Consider the following 24196-nt stretch of genomic DNA (forward strand, 5'->3'; position numbering starts at 1 on the left):
TACAGCAATCTAATACAATTTTTGTGGATTTAAAGCACTCTTGAGATCAAAAAACTGCGTTTGTAATGTAGGTGAATACATTAATTCCAATTAGCCTAGGTCTATATTCAAAACATTTTTCAAATTTGAAGACAAATCAGTCAGAAAATATAGGAACGAAAGAGAAACATTTGCACTTATTGAAAAGATTACTGTTTTCATTTAACTTTTCTAGAACTATATTCTTCATTTCAATTTCAGCAGCCTACTTTTCTCTTCCAATTTCCAACTTTCTGAGCTTTCCTCCAAATCTTACAATTGTATTCAATTTTCCTTTTCTCCGGTTTCTTTTTTCCTCTTCTGATTGCTTGTCTTTTTCATTTTCCAAGTATGACTGACACCTTCTTGAAGTTCGGATCGAGGTCAGCATGCTTCTATTACAATAACATTCCTCGAACCACCAACGTGTTTCACACTATCAAAAAATATTCTCGGGTACACGAGTGATTCTTCTATAAGATTTTCGATTAATGTTTATTGAGAGAAAGGCCTGTCTCAACAAATGCATTACCATGAGAGAAAATGAAACAAGGCCTGTCTCAATAAATGCATTACCATGGGATAAAAATGAAACAAAGTTTCATTTCATACCCGACGTCTTCATATTACCAACCTTGCCCTAAAAGACTGTAGTAAAATTCATCCGATCCCAAGCCATCCTTCTTTTAGAAATGAAGTCAAGAATTTCTTTTTTGATTCCTGCATTCTGAGCTTTGTCGGTTAGCAGACAAACATTTGGCCTTTAAAGCACTTTTATCACATATTAATTCCACTATTGTCCAGCCCAATTCCGGATTGGGAAAGGAGGAGGGTTAGCTGGCTTGGCAACCAGCTGTAAAAACGAGCTAACGCCGAGTGTCGAGCGGCGGTAAATAACTCGATCCCCCATAGGGGCCAACGGCTTCGGGCGGATGAGCCCTTTTGGGTGCGGTAATGATCCCCTCAGTGTAGGAAATAACACTGGAACCCATGGCAAAACGAATGGCAGAACCTCCTTTTTGTGGTTCTCATCGGTCGTGGAGTCGTTTGAGGTCATGCCAGACGGACTGGATGTAAAGACGCAACTCAATGGTATTTCGAGTCTGCAGCAGTCCGTTGCAGTCGTGGTACTAGAAGCTGCATGTCGTATTTCATTTGTTCCGTAGGGTACAGTTCCAAGATCATAATGTGTGGGTCACTTCCTTGCAAGCTGCCATCCACATTAAAAAACCCGCTTGTGGCACTTTTTCCTGCTGCCACCCCCTTCAACTCAAGTCCAACAGCAAAGGAATAAGTATGGAGGAGACAGGTTTTCTGTTGAAACTGCAAGCTTCTTGTTAGGACCTGCACGTTGGCAGCAGATGTTTGATGGTCGCCTTTCTGAGAACCCGCGACTACTCAGGAATTCGGTCCTGCATCTTTGTTTGGGAGGGCCTACTTAGGACCACTGCTGGCCACCCTAACTGGGGAATACTCTAGAAAATGTGGGCTAAACATCGGTAGTCACACTCTCGGCCGGCTGGGAGGCCGCACCCAGAGGGTCACCCCTTATGCGGTCGAAAAACGAAGATTACCAAAACTTTGATTACAGGAACATGGAAAGTTCGAACCTCACTTGATTTGAAAGACAATAACAGACCTAAGAGAAGAATAGCGCTTGTTACCCATGAGCTTGTACAAATGAACATTGATATTGCTGCCTTAAGTGAAACCAGTGTCCAGCGAAGGTAAACTTACAGAGTTCAGCTCAGGCTACACAATCTTCTGGAAGGGAAAACATGAGGGAAAACGCCACATTGATGGTGTGGGATTCGCTGCGAAGACCACATTGGTGAATGATTATCAGCTAATTCCAACCGCAGTCAGTGAAAGAATTATGAATCTCCAAATTCCACTCTCTGGAGCCAAATCTTTGACACTCATCTCTGCATATGCTCCCACCTTGGATGCTGATGTAGAAGCTAAAGACTAATTCTACAACCTGCTGAGCACTACCATCACCAAAGTACCACCAAGAGACAAACTCTTACTACTTGGCGATTTCAAAGCTAGAGCTGGTAAAGATCACCAATTATGGGGCAATGTAATGGGAAAACATGGACTTGGCAACTGTAATGCCAATGGTCTACTGCTCCTTGGTTTATGTGCTGAACATGAAACTCTTTATTACCAATACTCAGTTCCGCCTGCCTAATCGCTACAAGACAACTTGGATTCATCCTCTCTCAAAGCACTGGCACATCGTTGATTATATCATCACCAGGCAATGTGATAAAAGGATGTCCTTGTTACAAGGGCTGCAAGAAACGTAGATGACTGCTGGATATTTTTGCCGGTTGAGAATCTCAATCTGTCGCAAACCAATATATCCATCCACAACCTGACCAGAAAGAAATTCGTTACTTCTAAACTTCAAATTGAATCCATTGCTACAGATTACAGAAATGCAATATCAAACAAACTGGCTAGTCATCCAGTCAGCAGTGGTAGTACAAATCAGGAATGGACCATGCTTCAGAAGGTCATCACTGAGTCAGCTGAGGAAACAATTAGTTTTGTGAGGAAGAAAGAAAGGACTGGTTTGATGAAAATAATGAAGAAACAAAATGTCTGATCAATGCCAAACGGGAAGCCCATCTATCCTTCTTCAAGATCCGTCTTCCAGTGTGAAGTAATCACATTTCTTGGAACTTAAAGGAAAATGTCAGGTACAATTTAGGGAAATTAATAATAACTGGTGGCAACAAAAAGCTGAAGAACTGCAAAGACTATCTGATGCCCGTGGCCTGCAAAACTTCTATGCTGGCATAAAGGAGATATGTGGTCTAATTTGATCTTCATCGGGGTCATTGAAGACTGCTGACAACTCCACCATTTTAACTGATAATGGACAAACTTTAGAGCGTTGGAAGGAACATTTATCTGCGCTTCTAAATCGTGTCTCCAATGTTGCTGAGGACTTTCTTCGTAATGTTCCTCTGCAGCCCCAACAACCATGGATGGCTTTTCCACCTGCATACACAGACTTCACCAAAGCACTCAATCAACTAAAACCAAGAACGGCTCCTGGTCCTGATAACATCCCTCTGGAACTGATACAAAATGGAGGTATACCCTTGAAGTATAGACTTTTACCACTCATCCTCATGATTTGGGAACTCAAGGAGTACCTGAAGAATTCATACTTCTCACTCAGCACTCACTGAACAATACAACCTCTCGCTTCGGTAGCTCGATTACAACTGTACCTGACGAATTGAAGAATGCTGCCATCATCACTATGTTCAAGAAAGGCGATCGTAGTGTATGTGGGAGCTACCGTGGTATATCGCTTTTGTAAATTGCAGGTAAAATTCTCGCGAGAATGCTATTAAACCGGCTCCGAGTTATCTCAGAGAGGATGTTGCATGAGTCTCAATGTGGTTTCCGAATATCCAGAGGCACAACAGATATGATCTTCTGTGTTAGACAACTCTAGGAAAAATGAAGATAGCTACAGCAGCCTCTGTATTTAGTTTTCTATGATCTGCAAATATCGTTTGATTCATTACCAAGGTCTGCTGTGTGGAAAGTACTGAAACATGTTGGATGTCCTGGACGTTATGGGGAATTGGTTCAAGCTCTTCCTGATGGCGTGTTCTTGGTAACTCAGTATCATATTCATTCCCAATCACTCACGGATTGAAGCAATGCTGTGTGCTTGCTCCTACACTCTTTGCACTGTACATGGCTGCCATGCTGCATGAATTATCTGCAAAAAACTTAGGCATGGAGATTAAATTTTATTTTGATGGAGGCCTTTTCAATCTGGCAAGACTTCGCTCACGAAGACGTACTCTGGTTACCAGGGTGATAGAACTAGAGTATGCCGATGATACCGCATCACCTGCTCTAACACCTCTACAACTACAACAACCAGTCAACTGCTTTAAAACTGCATGTGATCGCCTTGGTCTTGACATTCATACAATGGCGTACTCTGGAATCTCCACTGAGGCATGCAACTAGTAACCATGCAGTTAACACAATGTATTAAGTAAATTTCAATTCTACTCACCCTAATTACATGTAGGTGAACTCGAGCCAAACAGTTTTACTGTAAGTTTCTGGATTGAACGTGCGTACACAATTCTTGTTTTCTCTTTTTAAATTTACGAGGGTCCGCCTCTGTGGTGTAGTAGTTAATGTAATTAGCTGCCACCCCCGGAGGCCCGGGTTCGCTTCCCGGCTCTGCCACGAAATTTGAAAAGTGGTACGAGGGCTGGAACCGGGTCCACTCAGCCTCGGGAGGTCAACTGAGTAGAGGTGGGTTCGTTTCCCACCTCAGCCACCCTCGAAGTGGTTTTCCGTGGTTTCCCACTTCTCCTCCAGGCAAATGCCGGGATAGCACCTAACTTCAGGCCACGGCCGCTTCCTTCCCTCTTCCTTGTCTATCCCTTCCAATCTTCCCACCCCCCGCAAGGCCCCTGTGCAGCATAGCAGGTGAGGCAGCCTGGGCGAGGTACTGGTCATCCTCCCCAGTTGTATCCCCCGACCCAAAGTCTGAAGCTCCAGGACACTGCCCTTGAGGCGGTAGAGGAGGGATCCCTCGCTGAGTCCGAGGGAAAAGCCAACCCTGGAGGGTAAGCTGATTAAGAAGAAGAAGAAGAAGAAATTTACGAGGGAAGGTAGAGGTCTCGCGGCTTTAACTATTTGCATCTTTTCATCAAACGAACGGCCAGTAAATGGCTTTTCAAACTGATTTACAATTATATCCGTTTGAGACTCATCCATCGTTAATACCACATTGCGCAAAATATAATAAAACACCGAAAACGACGAATAGCACAGGAACAGCACACACAAAATGAACTCACTAATCAGCAAAGCACACAATGAATTAACTCACTAGTTAGCCACAACTCAAGCTCTGGAGGTAAGTCACCCCAGTGGCATTGGTCAGTTTCGTCACGTTGGGTTCTCGCTAGGGGGTAATCTGTGTGTCCCGTTCGCTGTAAACATGTCGACTTTCTCCAAGTTGCTAACAGATGGCAGAGGGTAGCACGGGTATGGGGTGACATATTCTGACCAAGTTTCAATTGCAGCGACATCTTTCGGAGGGTTTCAGAACTACGTCTGCCACTGCATGCAATTTTAAGATTGAATGCCTTACGTCGTTAACTCCTCCATTTGCTGTCTCTTTCTTCCGAGAGTGGAGTAGACGGCGAGACTATACCAGCACCACAAGTAATCAAGCAACGGAACTAGTACAGTTGCGCGGACCTTTTGAACTTCTGAGAGATGAAATAGTTAATATTTGACCTGAAACAACCTAAAATCGTAAATCAGACAGTTCTTTGTGTTATCATAACGCATGCAATGAATGCCTTGCATTCAAGGAGAATACGCCCCTGCATTCATACCAAAAAAATGAAGGTACTTGCACAACCTGCCCCAGGATTAACACTTCCTGAGTTCAGTATCTCCATCTTAGACACCGTACTGGAACAGGTTGATCACTTTTCATATCTTGGAAGCATCTTGTCTAAACGGTGTACCTGCGGACAAGACGTTGATAAAGGAACTGGGGCTGCACATGCAGCATTTGGACGGTTAATGCACAGACTCTTCATGAAAAACGACTTAAAACGGCATACCACACTCATTGTGTCCGTACAAAGCTGTTGTCATTTTCGCGCTGCTGTATAGCTGTGAAATTTGGACACTATCGCCGCGATAACAGAAAAACCTTGAGCGCACTTATGTAATTTACGAGCTTCAGTGAACATAATGACCATACTGTACAGTGTTTTGTAGGATGTCGTCATTAGAATAAGTTTGGAACATTGTGCGTCTATGCCTGTCATCTAGCGACGAAATTTTGTAGCAGCCTAGTCGCGAAAAACCTCGCATTGAGGCGGCGGTATTGGAGGATCGAGACGGCGGTGATTCTATCACTCGTGACCACTGCCAGCTCGATACGCACCCGATGCAGATCGAGCAGTCAGTGCTCGTAACTTGGCGGTTTTGTTCGACAGCAGTTTACTGCACTGTTTGTTTACATAAATCAGCTGATGACAACTTTGAACCGGTGTGTTGGGACCTTCGAATTTTCACTATGTTTAACTCAAATTTCGCTAAATTTAAGAGAAAAAAGTTGCCTTCCGGTGATCCTATTTTGAGTAACAGATGTGGTCAACGTAAAATATCAAATTTTTTCTTGTCACAGCAAAAGATTTATTCAAATTCGCAAGGTGTCAGCTGTGAAACTGAGGTACAAACTTACAGAAATATTTATTTACAATAACTTAATTCATGGTATAATTTTGAATTGTTCTTATTCTAATGGAAGACCGGTGGCCACTGCCTTACCCTGGCTCTATACTTCTGCATTCGGGAGGCGCAGAGGGGTTGGTCCTGATAATGGTTTTCCTGCACAAAGGCGCAAGTTCTTTTATAGGCGACGCCCCCCACCCCATTTCTCCTTCTCTACATCACCTTCATAGTAACAAATCTCGTGGCCTGAGTGAGGTAGTGGTGGTGGTGGTGATTATTATTAGTTTAGGGGGATAATACAACTGGGCAGTTATCTTATATTAATACTAATTGCGAAAGGTAGAAGGGACCCGTCGCTTCGAAAAGTAAAGGTATTGGCAAAGAAAGACAAAGGACCATGAAGGGCGTGAAAATGAGACTCCCCAGATCTCACAAAGCTAATACCGTCAGTTGGAAAAGAACAAGAATTGACCAAGGGAGTTCAGATAGGAAAGATGAAAGCGAGGAGCCAGGCACAAGTAAGTGGAAGCAATGCCAGACTCGGCTAGGCGAACCGTGGATGCTAATCCACGATCCCAAGTTGAGAGCCCCTAGTCCCCATTTTAGTCACCTCTTACGACAGGCAGGAGATAGCGTGGGTGTTATTCTACTGCCCCCACCGAAGGAGGGCCTAAAGAGTAGTTTCAGTATTCCAGCTCTCTAGGCCTTTTCAGTTGCGAAATAGCGCTGATAAATTTCTAAATTGAAACAGCATAGAGAGTTGGAATGTTACTTGAACTTTTGCATTTGGTAAAATTCAATTATTGTTCCTTTCTGGGGACTCATTTTTTATAATAGTTATGTAATAAATATATTTTACCTTTCTGCCTCCTTAAGGCTTACCCAACTACTCTTTCTGTAATCTCATCTATTGAGGATAGCAATATGAATTGTATTTATTTTTGTTCTTGCTGATGTTAATGAAAATTGTTTGAGGTAGTAATTCCAAAGGAGGGAAGCTATGATACTTGAGATGATTTATTTCATTTGTCATAATAGTTGGTTTAGTATGTTTGGGTGGATACTCGTGCAACATTCACTTATCTCACTGCTTCTTTATTGACAGGTAAATACCACAGCAAGAAAGCGTAAAAGTGATGAAACTGGTGATGTGTTGTCTTCCTCTACCAAAATTCGCCTCAGTCAGTTTTCAGCTGGGACGTCTCACACTGACCCTCAAGTGATGTTTGGCATAGTGTCATCACCACTTAATAAACAAGAAAAATCTTACGAACATCTAACACATGTCCGGTGAGTTAATAGTTAACAACACAACAATAACTTTTATCTGAGCCAGTGTATGTGGTGTCCTTTAATACAGTCGAGTTTTGAAAGTGTGTTTATAATTGCCCTTCAGGAACTTCTCACACGCATTCTGTAGTACCAGTCATCAGCGATTGTCTACTACGTATGAATTTGCTTGGAGCATTTTCACCATCTTCCATATTCATTCAGAACTTCAAGATATTAACAGTTATGTCAAACTTGAAGCTTGCTTTGTCTGACCAGGTTTTCAGGATTTGGAATGGGAAGGTAGGAGAAGTTGGTTTAAATAAGGCTAAGCTGCTGAACAACAAATTTTTCTAGGGCCTTATTTTCAAGGCATTTATGGCACCTTCATGGCTCAGGTGGCAGCATGTCGGCCTCTTACCATTGGGTTCCATGGTTCAAATCCCGGTCACTCCATGTGAGATTTGTGCTGTACAAAGTGGAGGCAGGAGAGGTTTTTCTCCAAGTACTCCAGTTTTCCCTGTCATCTTTCATTCCAGCAAAACTCTCCAGCATCATTTCATTTCATCTGTCAGTCATTAATCATTGCCCCAGAGGAGTGCGACAGACTTCAGCAGTTGGCACAATTCCTATCCTCGCCACTGGATGGGGGCTTCATTCATTCATTTCATTCATTTCATTCTTGACCTGGTCAAATGACTGGACACAGGCCGTGGATTGTCATTTTTTGGCATTTAACATATGTTACAATGACCAAAGGAAACTCCTTGTTTTCAGCTTCTCTTGAAAATCCACAACGTGTTTCCAGTCATTCGACCAGGTCAGGAATGGAATGAATGAAGACCCCATCTACCAGCTTATTTTGCATAAAATAATTTGGATAAACCATATCTATTTGTTAAAAAAACCAAGCTGTAACATTTTTTTAGAAAGTTTTGGCTGTTTGTTTTAAAATCTGTCCTAACTGCTAATGGTCTTAACAGACATCATGGTGTTGGAATTTTGTACAGCAGGATGTCTTTAATATGCCAAAAGCCAATGACATGGAAATGCCTCATTTGAATCAATCTACCTTGTTCTAGGTCTCTCTCTCGCTCTCTTAACCTTGAACTTCATCATCTGTTGTGGTATTCTTTTCTCCTCCATCCTCTTTACATGTCCAAACCATCTTAGTTTACTTCTACCAGTTCTCTCATTTAGGTTTTCCATTCCGACTTCCTTTCTCACGTTGTCGTTTGTCAGTCTGTCTTACCTTGTTTTTCCAATTCATACTTCTTAGGTATTTCATTTCACTGACTTGAATTCTATTCTACAGGTCAGTTCAGGATCATCCTGCAACAGTAGACAGTACTACATGTGACTGTCTGACCAAAGGTCTTTTTTTTTTGCTAGTTGCTTTACGTCGCACCGACACAGATAGGTCTTATGGTGACGATGGGACAAGGAAGGGCTAGGAGTGGGAAGGAAGCGGCCGTGGCCTTGATTAAGGTACAGCCCCAGCATTTGCCTGGTGTGAAAATGGGAAACCACGGAAAACCATTTTCAGGGCTGCCGACAGTGGGGTCCAAACCTACTATCTCCCGAATACTGGCTACTGGCCGCACTTAAGCGACTGCAACTATCGAGCTTGGTGACCAAAGGTCAAGCGGCCATTGCCAGACTTGATACTCCAAGGGGAAACAAATGGCTACGGGCAGAGGAGCCCTCCCTTTGGAGGTCAGGTGAAGCCTTTGCGTAGGAAATAACACATTAATTCATCAGAAAGGAGAACATGGTCAGTGGTTTCGATGATGGAAGAGGACCCCAGTCCCAATGGCAGATAAAACGGAAGAACTTTCTTCTGTCAGCAACATCTTTACTTCAGTAAAGCGGTTTGCAAAAGGCGTCTATACTCCTGAGGAGCGGCCTAAAGTAGGTACAAAATGTCTCTGGCAGTGGCTCTTTCAAACAAGTTGACAGCAGTGGATGTGGTATTCCGCCACAGTGAGCGGTCTACAGCACATTCTGATAAGCTAGCCTATATATGATATGGTTTTTAAAGATGTTCTGTGAAAATTCACCGACCTAGTAATTAGTAAAAGAATACAGCAGAGATATGCATTTTACCAGAGTGAGGAATTTGATCTGGAAGAAGGAAGTACCAAGGAAGTGTAAAGTTAGTGATGTATGAGATTGTCCCGTACTGACATATATAGTAGAGACCCACACCACAAACCACCCTAGAATAAAACACTGACAGAAAGACAGGAGGCTAAAATCCAGGTCAGTAAGATGAAATCTTTAAGATGTGTAATAGGAAAGACAAGAAAGGGCAGAATAAGGAATGAGGATTTCGGGAAGAAAATTGGAAAAGCTTTCGGACAGAATGTAGAGAAATAAACTGCGATGCTTTGGATATCTTAAGAAGATGGAAGAAGGAAGGATACCAAAGTGGCTGTACCTTAATTAAATCCACAGCCACTTCCTTCTTACTCCTAGCCCTTTTCTGTCCCATTCTTGCCATAAAACCTACCTGTGTTGGTGCACCATTAAGCAAATTGTTAAAGAAAGAAAGAAAGAAAGAAAGAAACAAAGAAAAGAAAAAAAACTTGCTCAAGGACAGTGGTATACTGAAGGGGACTGGCTAAGTGGATAACCCTCTCTTCTCCCGTTGACTCTCCTTCTAACGGTCTAGCTGCTTTTAATCTATTTTCTGAACATTTTTATAAAGCTTAAAAGCATTGAAGGTGTTTTACAGTATGTTAATCTGAAAAATAGACTTTGAAGTAAATTATGAACTGACTGCCTTACAATTAGGAGTGGGACCCTTGTCGTTTCAATAGGTTCAAGACTTGCTTAATACATTCTGAGGTTGCTCAATAAATTTCTGTAAAGCAGGGTTACTTAAACATGGTGGGAATTTCTCCTCTAATGGTTAAAGGCCACTGGTGGATTAGATAGTCCTAGCCACCTGAGCATAAGGGAGGGCAATGGTTCAGTACAGTATGTCTAAAATGCCCACTCCTGTTCTGTAGTAACTGGTCTCCCAATTCTCAGGACCACTCACTAGACCATTCAGCAATTGCCTACTGTATGGTTCACAAACTACAACATGACTACAGTGACCCACAACATGAACCACCCTTGAATAAAATAATGCACTGCTGAGGGGGAAAAATGTGATACCCTGAAGAATGACATGCAAGTGAATGTGGCTACAATAGTTGCATGCTGGTGGATTGTAATTAACTTTTGAACTTTTCAAAGACATCAGGTAACAGATCATGTGAAAAGAAAATTTAACTAAACCAAAGGACAAGTTTATATATCAGAAAGATATATTTTTAATGCATCATTGGGTTATATTAAGCCCTATAATACTTATATTATGTATCAAAACTGTGATTAAACCTTATTATATATTTTTCATATTTGTTGGCTGTAACTCAATCCGAATATGTATAACTTCTTCCTGCATATGTTGACCAGTTCAACACAGTTTATGGATGTGTTTACGATGACTAAACAGACCAATCCTGGCATAAAACATCCACCCACTCAAATCACACTGAATAGATGGAGGAGGGCGGGGTTGTACTTGACAAAGTTTTCTTGCTTGTCACTTGGCCTCTTGATGTCTGCGGCGTTCTCTTTCAAACAAGTTGACAGCAGTGGATGTGGTATTCCGCCACAGTGAGCGGTCTACAGCACATTCTTCCCACGTCTGTATATCTATACCAGTTGTCTTCATGATGTGTTTCAGCTGGTACTTAAAACGCTTAAAGAGGGGCTCCATGAGGTCTACTGCCGGAGCAAAGTTCACCATAAAGAATTTGGCTGGGAAGCCTGGTATCACCCATGCAGTGAGCATGGCCTAACCATCTCAGTTGATGAGCGATGATTGTTGCCTCAATGCTATTTAGCTGCGCTTTATCGAGAACTGCCGTGTTGGTAACATAGTCCTCCCACGTAATATTCAAGATGAATCTAATTTTCTTTTGGTGGAAGCGCTCAAGCTTTTTGATATCACGGCGATAGGGTGTCCAAGTTTCACAGCCATACAGCAGCGTGGAAATGACAACAGCTTTGTACACAATGAGTTTGGTATGCCGTTTTAGGTCGTTATTCATGAAGACTCTGTGCATTAACTGTCCGAATGCAGCATGAGCAGACAAGATGCTTCCAAGATATGAAAAGTTATCAACCTGTTTCAGTGTTGTGTCTAAGATGGAAATACTGAACTCAGGAAGTGTTAATCCTGGGGCAGGTTGTGCAAGTACCTTTGTTTTTGTTTTTCATTAATGGCAAGACCAAAGCAGTCACATGCAGTTTTAAAGCAGGTGATGCGGCGTCATCGACATACTAAATTTCTGTCACCCGGGTAACCAGAGTACGTCTATGTGAACAAAGTCTTGCCAGATTGAAAAGGCCTCCATCAAAATGAAATTTAATCTCCATGCCTAAGTTGTTTGCAGATGATTCATGTAGCATGGTAGCCATGTACAGTGCAAAGAGTGTAGGAGCAAGCACACAGCCTTGTTTCAATCCATTAGTGCCTGGGAACGAGTCTGATACTGAGTTCCCATGAAGAACTTGTCCAGATATGCCATCATGAAGAGCTTGAACCAATTCCACATAATGTTCTGAACATCCAGAATGTTTCAATACTTTCCACACAGCAGATCTTGGTACTGAATCAAAGGCTTTTTCCAGATCATAGAAAACTAAATACAGAGGCTGCTGCTGTTCTCTGCATTTTTCCTGGAGTTGTCTGGCACAGAAGATCGTATCTGTTATGCCTCTGGAGGTTCGGAAACCACATTGAGACTCAGGCAAAATCCTCTCTGAGATAACACGAGCTGGTTTAATAGATTCTTGCGAGAATTTTACGTGCAATTGACAAAAGTGGTATACCACAGTAGTTCCCACGTACACTACGATCGCCTTTCTTGAGGATAGTGTTAATTGTAGCATTCTTCAAGTCTTCAGATACTTCTCAAGTTTCCCAAATCAAGAGGATGAGTGTGGAAAGTCTAGTCTTCAAGTGTATACCTCCATTTTGTATCTGTTCCAGAGGTATGTTATCAATACCAGAAGCCATTCTTGGTTTTAGTTGATTGAGTGCTTTGGTAAAGTCTCTGTATGTAGGTGGACTGCCATCCATGGTTGTTGGGGCTGCTGAGGGACATTATGAAGAAAGTCCTCAGCAACATTGGAGACACGATTTAGAAGTGCAGAGAAATGTTTCTTCCAACACTAAAATTTCTCCATTATCATTTAAAATGATGGAGTTGTCAGCAGTCTTCAGTGACCCTGATGAAGACTGAATTGGACCATATATCTTCTTTATGTCAACATAGAAGTTTTGCAGGTCACGGGCATCAGATAGTCTCTGAAGTTCTTCAGCTTTTTGTTGCCACCAGTTATTCTTAATTTCCCTAATTTGTGCCTGACATTTTCCTTTAAGTTCCAAGAAATGTGATTTCTTCACATTGGTAGAATGGATCTTGAAGATAGGATAGGTGGGCTTCCCGTTTGGCATTGATCAGACATTTAATTTTTTTAATTATTTTCATCAAACCAGTCCCATCTTGTTTTCCTCACAAAACCAATTGTTTCCTCAGCTGACTCAGTGATGACCTTCTGAAGCATGGTCCATTCCTGATTTGTACTATCGCTGCTGACTGGATGACTAGCCAGTTTGTTTGAGATTGCATTTCTGTAATCTGTAGCAGTGGATTCAATTTGTAGTTTAGAAGTATCAAATTTCTTTCTGGGCAAGTTGTGAATGGATCTTTTTGGTTTGCGACAGATTGATATTCTCAACCAGCAAAAATGTCCAGCAGTCATCTACGTTTCTTGCAGCCCTTGTAACGAGGACATCTTTTTATCACATTGCCTGGTGATGATATAATCAAGGATGAATGGAAATTCTAAGTTCCCATGGAGGGAACATCAAGGATGTGCCAGTGCTTTGAGCGAGGTTGCATCCAAGTGGTCTTGTAGCGATTAGGCAGGCGGAACTGAGTATTAGTAATAAAGAGTTTCATGTTCAGCACATAAACCAAGAAGCAGTAGACCATTGGCGTTACAGTTGCCAAGTCCATGTTTTCCCATTACATTGCCCCATAATTGGTGATCTTTACCAGCTCTAGCGTTGAAATCGCCAAGTAGTAAGAGTTTGTCTCTTGGTGGTAATTTGGTGATGGTAGTGCTCAGCAGGTTGTAGAATTAGTCTTTAGCTTCTACATCAGCATCCAAGGTGGGAGCATATGCAGAGATGAGTGTCATAGATTTGGCTCCAGAGAGTGGGATTTGGAGAGTCATAATTCTTTCACTGACTGCGGTTGGAATTAGCTGATAGTCATTCACCAATGTGGTCTTTGCAGCGAATCCCACACCTTCAATGTGGTATTCTCCCTCATGTGTAGATTGTGTAGCCTGAGCTGAACTCTGTAAGTTTACCTTTGCTGGACAGTCTGGTTTCACTTAAGGCAGCAATATCAATGTTCATTCGTACAAGCTCATGGGTAACAAGCGCTATTCTTCTCTTAGGTCTGTTATTGTCTTTCAAATCAAGTAGGGTACGATAATTAAAGTTTTGGTAATCTTCGTTTTTCAACTGCATAAGGGGTGACCTGCAGGGTGCGTCCTCCCAGCTGGCTGAGAGTGTGACTACTGATGTTTAGCCCACATTTTCTAGGGCCTTCCCCATTCACGGTGGGCAGCGGTGATCCTAAATAGGCCTGCCCAAACACAGATGTAGGACCGAATTCCTGAGTAGTCACGGGGTCTCAGAAAGATGACCATCACACTGCTGCCAATGTGCAGTTCTGAACTAGAGGCTTTCAGTTTCAGCCAAAAACCTGCCTCCACCATCCTTATCCCATCGCCGTTGGACTTGAGCTAAAGGGAGTGACAGCAGGAAAAAGTGCCACAAGCTGGATTTTGTTTAAAGTGGATCACAGCTTGCAAGGAAATGACCCACACACTATTATCTTGGAACTATACCCTGTGGCACAAATGAAATGTGACATGCAGGTTTTAGTACCACGACTGCAACGGACTGCCACAGACTCGAAATACCATTGAGTTGCGCCTGGCATGACCTCATCTGCCTCCACGACCGATGAGAACCACAAAAAGGAGGTTCCTCCGTCCGTTTTGCCGTTGGGCCAAAGACACAGATGATGGGTTCCAGTGTCATTTCTTACACTGAGGGGACCATCACCCCACCAAAAGGGGCTCATCCGTCCGAAGCCGTTGGCCCGTATGGTGGGCCGAGTTATTTACCGCCGCTTGATACTTGGCGTTAGCTGTTTTTACAGCCTGTTGCCAAGCCAGCTAACCTTCCTCCTTTCTCATTCCGGACTTGGGACCGGACATGGCAAAAAAAGTTATTTTTCATATTGCACCATATCAAAAACATAGTGTTTTTTTTTTTTTTTTTTTTTACAAGAACAAGTGATTCATATGTGCAAGTGATATTAGTTTAAATGGTCTCATGGATGACCATAGCGTATTATATCAGTGAATCAAGACATGCCAATGTGATATATCTAATACCGGTATTGATAACTGTAAGTTGCATATAATGTATTTTCCAATTATTGTAATTGAGGCTGTTGATGACCCAGTGGAAGGGTCAAAACTAGTCCCTTAATATATAATGATTAAATAAATAATTATAACATATAATTTACGGTATTGAATAGGTGGACAGTGCAATCTTTGTTAATAGTAATCAGCTAACAGATGGCACGGTAAGATTCACTTTGTTTTGCCGTATCTTGAATATTGTCAAGCTATAGCCGTGCCTCAGAGAGGATTACCTCTCCCTGTTGTGCAATTACAGTTGTTTGAGTGGGGGTCGCTTGCAAGGGCGCTTGGTTGAGTTTAATGATGAGTGCAGGTTCTGCCTTTGTGCAGGTAAAAAAAAAAAAAGTAAACTCATGTCCTCATCCCGAGGTGGTGCAGGTTTTTTCAGGCACACCTCTCCCTCCCCCGTTGGAGGTGAGCTGCATGTACCACTTTAACCACATACCAGCTCTCCTACCATTCTTAAATTTCTGGCAGTACCGGGAATTGAACCTGGATACCTGAGGAGGACAGCTAATAGTGCTAACCGTTATGCTTGGAAGTGGACTTTGTGCAGGTGATGGTCATTTATGTATGTGATGTTAACCTGTTGAGCATCATCTTTCAGGGTGTATTCACCCCTGACATATCCTGACATATGGGCGCAACTTCCGACATCGTGGTGAGGGGTGCAATAAGCTAGAATTCCTGTTTGTCTTTGGTGTTTGTGGAGGATCCATTAAACAGTGCCTGCTACAGCATTGATCAATGTGTCCTGCTGTCATCATATACACCATAACACAGGATGAAATTAGTCACCTGTACGATCATCTACATGCAAGAATACAAGCCTTTATAGCTGCGCAGGGGGGTTATGCTGTATATTGTTGTGATGTACTGTTTCAGCAGGATAATACTCATTGCATTGACACGCTGCTGCTATACGATGTGCTATTCATGATGTTAAAAAACTGCCCTGACCAGCATGATCCTCAGATTTCTCTTCCGTTTGGGTCACGTGGCTATCAGCTTGCACTTGGGAGATAGTCGGTTCGAACCCCACTCTCAGCAGACCTGATGATAGTTTTCTGTGATTTCACATTTTCACACCAGGCAAATGCTTAATTGAGGTCACGGCCGCTTCCTTCCCACTCGTATTCTTTTATCCCATCGTCGAAGACCTATCTTTGTCAATGTGACATAAAACGGATTGCAAAATTGAACTTGTTTGGAACATGATGGGATTATGTCTGACCGAGTCTGTATTGCCATCTACTAACCTTGCACAATTGCGACAATAGGTGCAAGAGGCTTGGAGCACTATACTGCAGGATTCCTCTCCTGTATGGTCGTTTTCATGCAAGAATACAAGCCTGTATAGGTGGTCAAGGGTGTCTATTGCTTGATTTGGTTTGTACTGTTGCTCATGTCATGTCATCGAGCTATATTATGCTGTGGTTGAATCATGAATAATGTGATGTACACAGTCAGAGAGTTGCAATTATTTATTCTAACAGTGCATCAATAGAATATTGTTTTAAACTATTGTCATTTCAGCCAAGAACCAAATGAAACCAAGCTATCTCCCTTGGAGATTCAAATTACTGAACTGAAAGCACGACACCCTGGAATGATTCTGATGATCCAGAATGCTTACAAATACTGTTTCTATGGAGAAGATGCTGAGGTAAGAAAAATCTCCCATACATTAGCAAATATTAGCTGGACTTGAGGATTGTGGTACATGTTGTTATGTTTACTTTCTCCCTCATCTGCATGGAGATGATCCAAGTCATAAATAAATTAAAAATGATATACCCTTCAGGACTGATGTAAGCAGAGGTTACGAGTGAGCAGCTTATGCTATAAAATGTTGAACTTACATGTTTAATACCATATTGATCAAAAAATTAGCTGCACAGTTAGGCTCAGAGAGAGGAATAGAATGAAAAAGAAAAAGAAAAGAAAGAAAGCAAAAGACTGAAGAGAGACAAAATGTTTTATTTTATGGTATTTGGAAAGCACTGCAAATTCAACAAATTTACCTTTTGTTACAATTGGTACAATGGTAATAGCACTCCTTGTAGAACAGCGAATATACCATCATAATTGTTATTCATCGAAACAAAATGAGTTCTTGTTTTCTTGCAGCCCTGTGCCGCACATTGTAGTGTATTGTAGTAACTTATGTTATTAGAAATTGAGTGCTTATTCTATTAAGTAGTCTTGCAAATTTCAAACTTTAATTGTAATTTCCATTTCTGTTTGTGCTTAGTAATAACCTGTTGTAATTAGGATATGTCTGAATGTAGTTTAAAATAGTATCTTATTAGTGCAGGCAATTGACAGGGTATTTCAAATAGGTAGCAGTTCAACTGTTCCACCTATCACAAAGGTAATAACTTCTTTAAATAACACGATGCTGTTGTAAATTTTGTTTAAAGAAAAGATTTCAACAGAATATACAGTACCTATTTCACTGGCAAAATAGTTAACAATCATTGTACTGTTATCGATTATTGTTGCTCTTCATATTCAAATATTGCATTGTTGGCGACAGTCATGAACAAAGGGCATAGTGTAGTCAAGAAAATATAAATAAAAATCAGCTGATTCTTGTTTTCCGATCATTTGTAGTTCTGAGTAGGTAATTAAAGTATCTGTAATTTATATTTTGCACCCTCGATCTTTCATTATTTATGAACTGTTAGCTAATAATAACAAAGAGATTTACAAATAGCATTCAAGACACATAACACTAAGAGATGAAATATATTTTTCAATCATAATACAGTTAATACAAATAAAGAGGGATATCAAGGATCTGGAATATATAGATTAACATGCACACAGTGCAATTTTTCATATGGTGGCCAGACTGGGTGTAGTTTTATCACAAGATATATGGAACACTATAACGCATTAAAACGTAATAAGTATTCCGCAATGGCTAATCACATGAAAGAGACCGGCCATCAATTTAGTACAATAGATAGAGACCTCAAGATAATAAAAAGAATTGAAAAAGGAAAATTAATGACTGAATGTGAAAACATTTGTATTTATTTAGATCAGTACTTCAATAGGGAAAAAAAACCTAAACGATGCAATAAAAAATCACATTAATAGAATAATTACCAAAATTGCTACAAGCCTTCATATCAGATAACAGTAACATTTTAAAAATTTTCAACCATAAACCATCTAATACATCAGCAAATACAACTCCCACCTTGAATATACATAGTGACCCCACTCCACAAGTAAAGTCAGCATCCAATGTTGCCTACTTATCCTCCTCACATTATGCCAGTACCCAATGCTCCGCTCACAGTTCCTTCCCCTTCGCCACCTACTCTCTCTTTCCACCACACCCGCCCCATACGTCTAACACAAGAAGTAAGAACACAACAACAAATAGTCTCAGTACTGTAACAAGCACAGCTAGGCACTAAAGCGTGAAATGAAAAGGGGTAAGTGATGTTTCAACCTTAAGAATCTATAAAAACAATTACAAACCATCACACTCATAACATTCTTTTGTTACAGACATATTCGTTCATAACATTGCAGTAAACAGCACACCAACAACTAAGTAACAAATATTCGTGTCCCTTTTAACCACGCTTCAATAACAAACAGACCAGGAAAAAATTTGACTGACTCAAATCAGTTGGGGATTGGTGAAGATTACAAGTATAATGCATACAGCAGACTACAAACCTCCAATGATTTATCTTTTAATAATAGTGTAATTTTCATCTAACGAGAATATATTGCAAGTTTAATCTTCTAATTCATTAATCCTCATATGAACATTTATACTTTGATAAATAACTTAACACTAGCGGTGTTAGAATAAATGGGAATTTTTAGCCAAATCTTAAATTTAATTGGCACAATACTATGACTTGGACATCAACCTCCTGTGATTAACGTCTAGTCTATTATAGACCCATTTTAATTGTTACTAACTTCTTCCTGTTTACTTTTTATATAGTACAGTGGCGGTTTGTGCATGAAGGTCTTTTGGGTGCCGCCCCGCCGCCTTTTCAAAAACATTTAACAATATTTCACTCTGTGAATGATTACATAAAGAGATGGACAAATGTAGCGAAGTCGAACTTATGTGGTGTGTTATTCAGTTATACAAGGTTATCTTTATTATTTTGGCTGTAAACATCTTACTTTTCTATTTTCAAGAAAATGGCAAAGGCTTTCAGACTGTGGCTACTGTGCAGGAAGCATGATGTTTTCTCTTTAGTCGTGAGGCATTCGGACTGTGGCAACAGAGCCCTGAGTAGGTCCCCAGACTTAGCTAGCGTGTGGGGTGCAGGAGGAGCCTGGCAGGGCGTTGTATGCTTGTCACGGGAAGGAAGAGTGCAGGCGGGTATGATCTGTCCGGCAGAGCACTCAGTAGGTCCCAAGAGTTTGCAAGTGTGCGGGGTGTGGTAGGACACCGGAAGAACTATATGGCCTTGCGAACGGGAAGAAGAGTGCAGGCGGGTTTAAGCGCTGAACGGCGGAGCCCTCAGCAACATTGTCAACCACTATAAAATGTACCTAGCCTTTTCCCCCCACGTCTTATATTAATTGTTGTTAGAGATTAATTCCAAAACATTTTACAAAACAATGAATTCCATTATACTGACATTTAATCAATTCAGTTCTATAAATAAGTTAAAATAAAGATTCAAAATATAACCGTAACGTGACGGCACTATATGTAGGGTGGTCAGATTGTTAAATACGTTATGATGCTTTGAAATTTCAGCAAGGAGATAGAAATTCGAGAGTGCTCTGTTTATTTCTGATTGTGATCAGTGAAACAGTGCAGTGCCATAATTATTGGAATTGCATTGGCTGTTAGCCTGTTAATTAATGTGTATGCATAAATGCCATTGTAGTGTAGTTAATTAATTAATTAATATAGTGCAAGCAGATTTCTATTCAGCCAGTGTAATTGTATTATTATTATTATTATTATTTTATTATTATTATTATTATTCATCTAAAAGTATCGTGGTGCTGGTCAGTGAAAACTAGACTGATCGGGGAGGGGAAACAGATCGCGGCACAGCCCTGCCAGAGTAAAATGTCACAAACCACCACTAATATAGTAATGATATTTTATTGTGTAATAACATTTTAATGAACAAATAATTGTAAAAGAAGGTTTAATATAATGACCCAACCTTGAGATAATCGTACAAAATGGCTGAAGATGCTCAACACAACGAGCGAAACATGTCCCATTTAATGTTTGTATTGTCCCTTTAGGGCCAATAAACAATGTGTTGAATAAGGTGAATATAATAACAAGAATTTGTAACTATAAGTGGTATGTTCCGAGCTGTCAGTGGAGAGATGGCATGGAATGACATTAGTAGATGAATAAGTTTGAGTGGTGTCTTTAAAAGTAGGAAAGATCACAATATGATGATAAAGCTGGAATTCAAGAGGACAAATTGGGGCAAATATTTGTTTATAGGAAGGGGAGTTAGGGATTGGAATAACTTACCAAGGGAGATGTTCAATAAATTTCCAATTTCTTTGCGGTCATTTAAGAAAAGGCTAGGAAAAGAACAGATAGGGAATCTGCCACCTGGGCGACTGCCCTAAATGCAGATCAAGATTGATTGATTGATTGATTGATTGATTGATTGATTGATTGATTGATTGATTGATTGATTGATTGATTGATTGATTGATTTGATTTGATTGATCGGTTGGTCGGTCGTGTTTTTTTTTTTTTTTTTTTTTTGTCAAACCCATATCTTCTGCCAAACTCTCTGTTACAACCTTTGAAACTTTCATCACTCTGTGCTAAATTACTAGGCTTGTAGATGATTTTTGCTCGATTGTTCATGGCAGTGAAAAGCAGACATAAAATTACAGGATATTTACTCATGCTATCACATGAAAACAAGATTAATAAGAGTTATAAATGGTGAGATAAAACTTCTCATTCTGCAGTAATAGAATAACCTTACTATTCTTACCACTTCTTGTTTCAGAAGGTTACAATATCTTTGGAACATTTTGAAATGAGAAACAAGCACTATTTCTTAAATTTTAATTACTCTGGGTTGAGTCTCAGATTGTAGAGCTCAAGTTGGCAGGTTCAGTCCTGGCTCAGTCTGATGGTATTTGAAGGTGCTCAAATATGTCAGCCTCATGTCGGTAGATTTATCAGCAAAGAAAAGAACTTCTGTAGGTCAAGACCTGGCATCGTGCTTTTCTTAGAAACCATAAAAGTAGGTAGATCGGACATAAACCAAAAATATTTATTTTTAAATCATCAGTACGTGAGATGAGATGGGTTATTGTGAAGGATGTGTTTGTAAGGTTGCCCACATTAGCTCGTCTCAACTTTTCACGACCAACATGAACATAAAAAAGTGCTGGTTATCTCCTGGTCAATAGAGTAATTATCTATATACTGGGACATTTCCTCGGCCTTCTGAATAACTTCATCCTCCTTAACGACTCATTCATTGAATTCATGTTATGATAGAAATTGATTTGACACATCATTGTCATATTCTGAAAATATAGATAGTGGTGTCTACAACATTATGATAATGATACTTTGGCATGTAATGCAACTCATACTGCTCCTTGCCAACGGTTACGGTGTTCAGCTAGGCGGACGTTTGCTACATGTTGATGTTGAGTGGGGTTTCTTCGAGGTCAGTCCTATGGGTTGGCACCCTGCCATGCCATTACTTCCCATTGGACTTACCCTGGACCACCAGCTTCTCCATGTGGGGACTGCGAGCGATATGCCAAAAAGAATTTAAGGATCCTCTTGTAGATTAGGGTAGACAATATTTGTTGTGATCAGACTTCTGCTAAGATGGACACGTTAGTTCTATGTGTTACCATGGAATGCAAAGCATACTTTGCCAGCACTACATCACAAATGCCTCGATGCAGTGGAGGTCAATGGTGCGTGAAGTCCATGTATCTGATGCACAGGACATTAACGGGAACACTAGGGTATTAACAAGATTGATTTTTTTTTGCTCCAGTTATTGTCATGCCTAATTAAAACTTTTTTTTTTTTGTCAACTACATATTTTCTGGTTTTTGAAGACACTGAGATGCCAGAATTTTATCCTGCAGGAGTTCTTTTATGTACCAATAAATTTACCAACTCAAGCACCTTCAAATACCACTGGACTGAGCCAGGATTCAATCTGGCAAGTTGGGTTTAGAAGGCCAGTACTCTATCACCTGTGCTACTCAGATGATATAGATTTCTATTTCCGTAGAGAACTTGAAATTTTAATATCCAATAATGGACCAATTACCTTGGAATTATGAGCTACTCAACTTGGCTCCCCCTCCCCCCCACAGGGACACCAAGACCTGGAGTTGGTGTCAAGGCTTTGTAGATAAAGAAGTGGCATTGGTGAAAAATATTATGAAGTAACCTGATATATATTTTTTGTGATGCTGAAACAATATGCACATTTTTCTATACCTCAAAATGTTTATAATTTGAGGTGTGTTCAGTCTCCACAAACACTTTAAGATATCAAAGTTTGACTCATATCCATTATGAATGGAGTATTTATTGTAGCCAGTGGTCATGTTATGTATATAACATATAATCGCACAGAATTACAAATATTTTTATTTCAGATTCAGGTTAGAAGCTCTTTGTTCCACTGTTTGTTTATTTTTTGACAAAATTGGAGGAACTTCATTTCGGTTGCTTGAAGACAACTCTTTGTTGATCTAGTATGTGTTGCTTCTTCCAGACCATATGTCAGTAGAGGTACCAGATACATTTTGTACAAGCTGATCTTGGAAACTAACAGCAATGTTTCATCCCAAAGTATTTGACGTACAGTGTGATAGGATTCGGAAGCTTTCTGTATTTTGTTGTTAATCTTTTGACGTATGATATTGTCTGAGGACAGAACACTACCTAAGTACTGGAAGTTGTCTACAATATCTGTGTCCTCATCTCCACTTCTTAGATGAACAGATGGAGAGTTTCTACTCATCACCAAGCCAATTGTGTTGGTTTTGCTGATTTTAAGATCTAAGGTTGTAAAAGCTTCATGCCAAAGATCTAGTCTAGCTTGTATTTCCACTTCCGTCTCACCCCATCCCATTACAGCATCAGCAAAAACCAGGGAATTAGTTGTTGGATCCTTTCTTTTAACTGTTTTTAAAACTTCACCCATTATGAATACGAAGAGGAGTGGTTGCCGTTAGACAACTAATGGAAAAGTACTGGGAAAAAGAGAAAGATCTAATAGTAGTGTTCCTAGATATAGAAAAAGTCTATAACATTGTTCCAAGGAGCAAAATATGAGAATGTCTACATAAACTAGAGGCTCCAAATTCTCTAATTAGTAAGATCCAATTGCTATATGAAAACTGTGAAAATACTGTACAAATAGGGAATGGTAGATCTGAATGGTTCCAAACAAAGATAGGTGTACAACAAGGCAGTGCACTATCTCCACTACTTTTCCTTGCACTCATGGATGTAATCATTAAAGAAATTAAAGCTGCAGAACCTGGAGATTTGAATGCATTAGTGTTTGCAGATGATGTTGCCATTTGGGGAGAAACAGAGCAGGAAGTCCAAAGGAAATTAGATTGCTGGGTCAACAAATTTAAGGAATATAAGTTAACTGTGAGTAAGAAGAAAACTGTAGCAATGAAATTGAGCAGAACAACCAGCTAATGTGACCTCAAACGTCATGGAGAGAGAATTGAATGTGTAGAAAGCTTCAGCTATTTTGGAAGTATTGTATCAAATCAGGGGAGTGCTAAATTGGAAATCCAGAACAGAGTGACAAAAGGTTCCACGTTCTTCTATCAGGTATGAAATGTAGTGTGAGACAAAGCAGTTCCTGTAAAAGCCAAACAAACAATGTTCAAATCTTATCTCCTGCCAATCATGACATATGGGTTGGAGACTTGTGTGTTATTGAAAAGAGACATCAGCAAACTGCAAGCATGTGAAATGAAATTTTTATGATCTGCTAGTCAGAAAACAAGAAGAGACAGAATTAGAAATGACATGCAAGTGACCTGTACAATGGAAGAAAGACTACGCATTGCACGGTTG

The 24196-nt window shown here is 40.4% G+C and overlaps 1 protein-coding gene across 3 annotated transcripts in view; it reads left to right on the forward strand.

The window, feature by feature from the left end:
* Positions 1-6064: 6064 nt before the first annotated feature.
* LOC136857586 (DNA mismatch repair protein Msh3) overlaps positions 6065-24196 on the forward strand; it is a 168941-nt gene continuing 150809 nt past the window's right edge. For 2 of the 3 annotated variants that reach the window (XM_067136364.2, XM_068225244.1), the window contains exons 1-3: positions 6065-6271; positions 7379-7563; positions 16657-16786. In XM_067136364.2, coding sequence (XP_066992465.2) covers positions 6116-6271; positions 7379-7563; positions 16657-16786 — 471 coding nt within the window. In that variant the 5' untranslated portion in view covers positions 6065-6115. Of the gene's footprint in view, positions 6272-6725; positions 6792-7378; positions 7564-16656; positions 16787-24196 lie in introns of those variants that run through there. The other variant, XM_067136365.2, reaches the window with a different exon arrangement.

This window comes from Anabrus simplex, chromosome 1 (assembly GCF_040414725.1).
Source record: "Anabrus simplex isolate iqAnaSimp1 chromosome 1, ASM4041472v1, whole genome shotgun sequence".
NCBI classification, from domain to species: domain Eukaryota; kingdom Metazoa; phylum Arthropoda; class Insecta; order Orthoptera; family Tettigoniidae; genus Anabrus; species Anabrus simplex.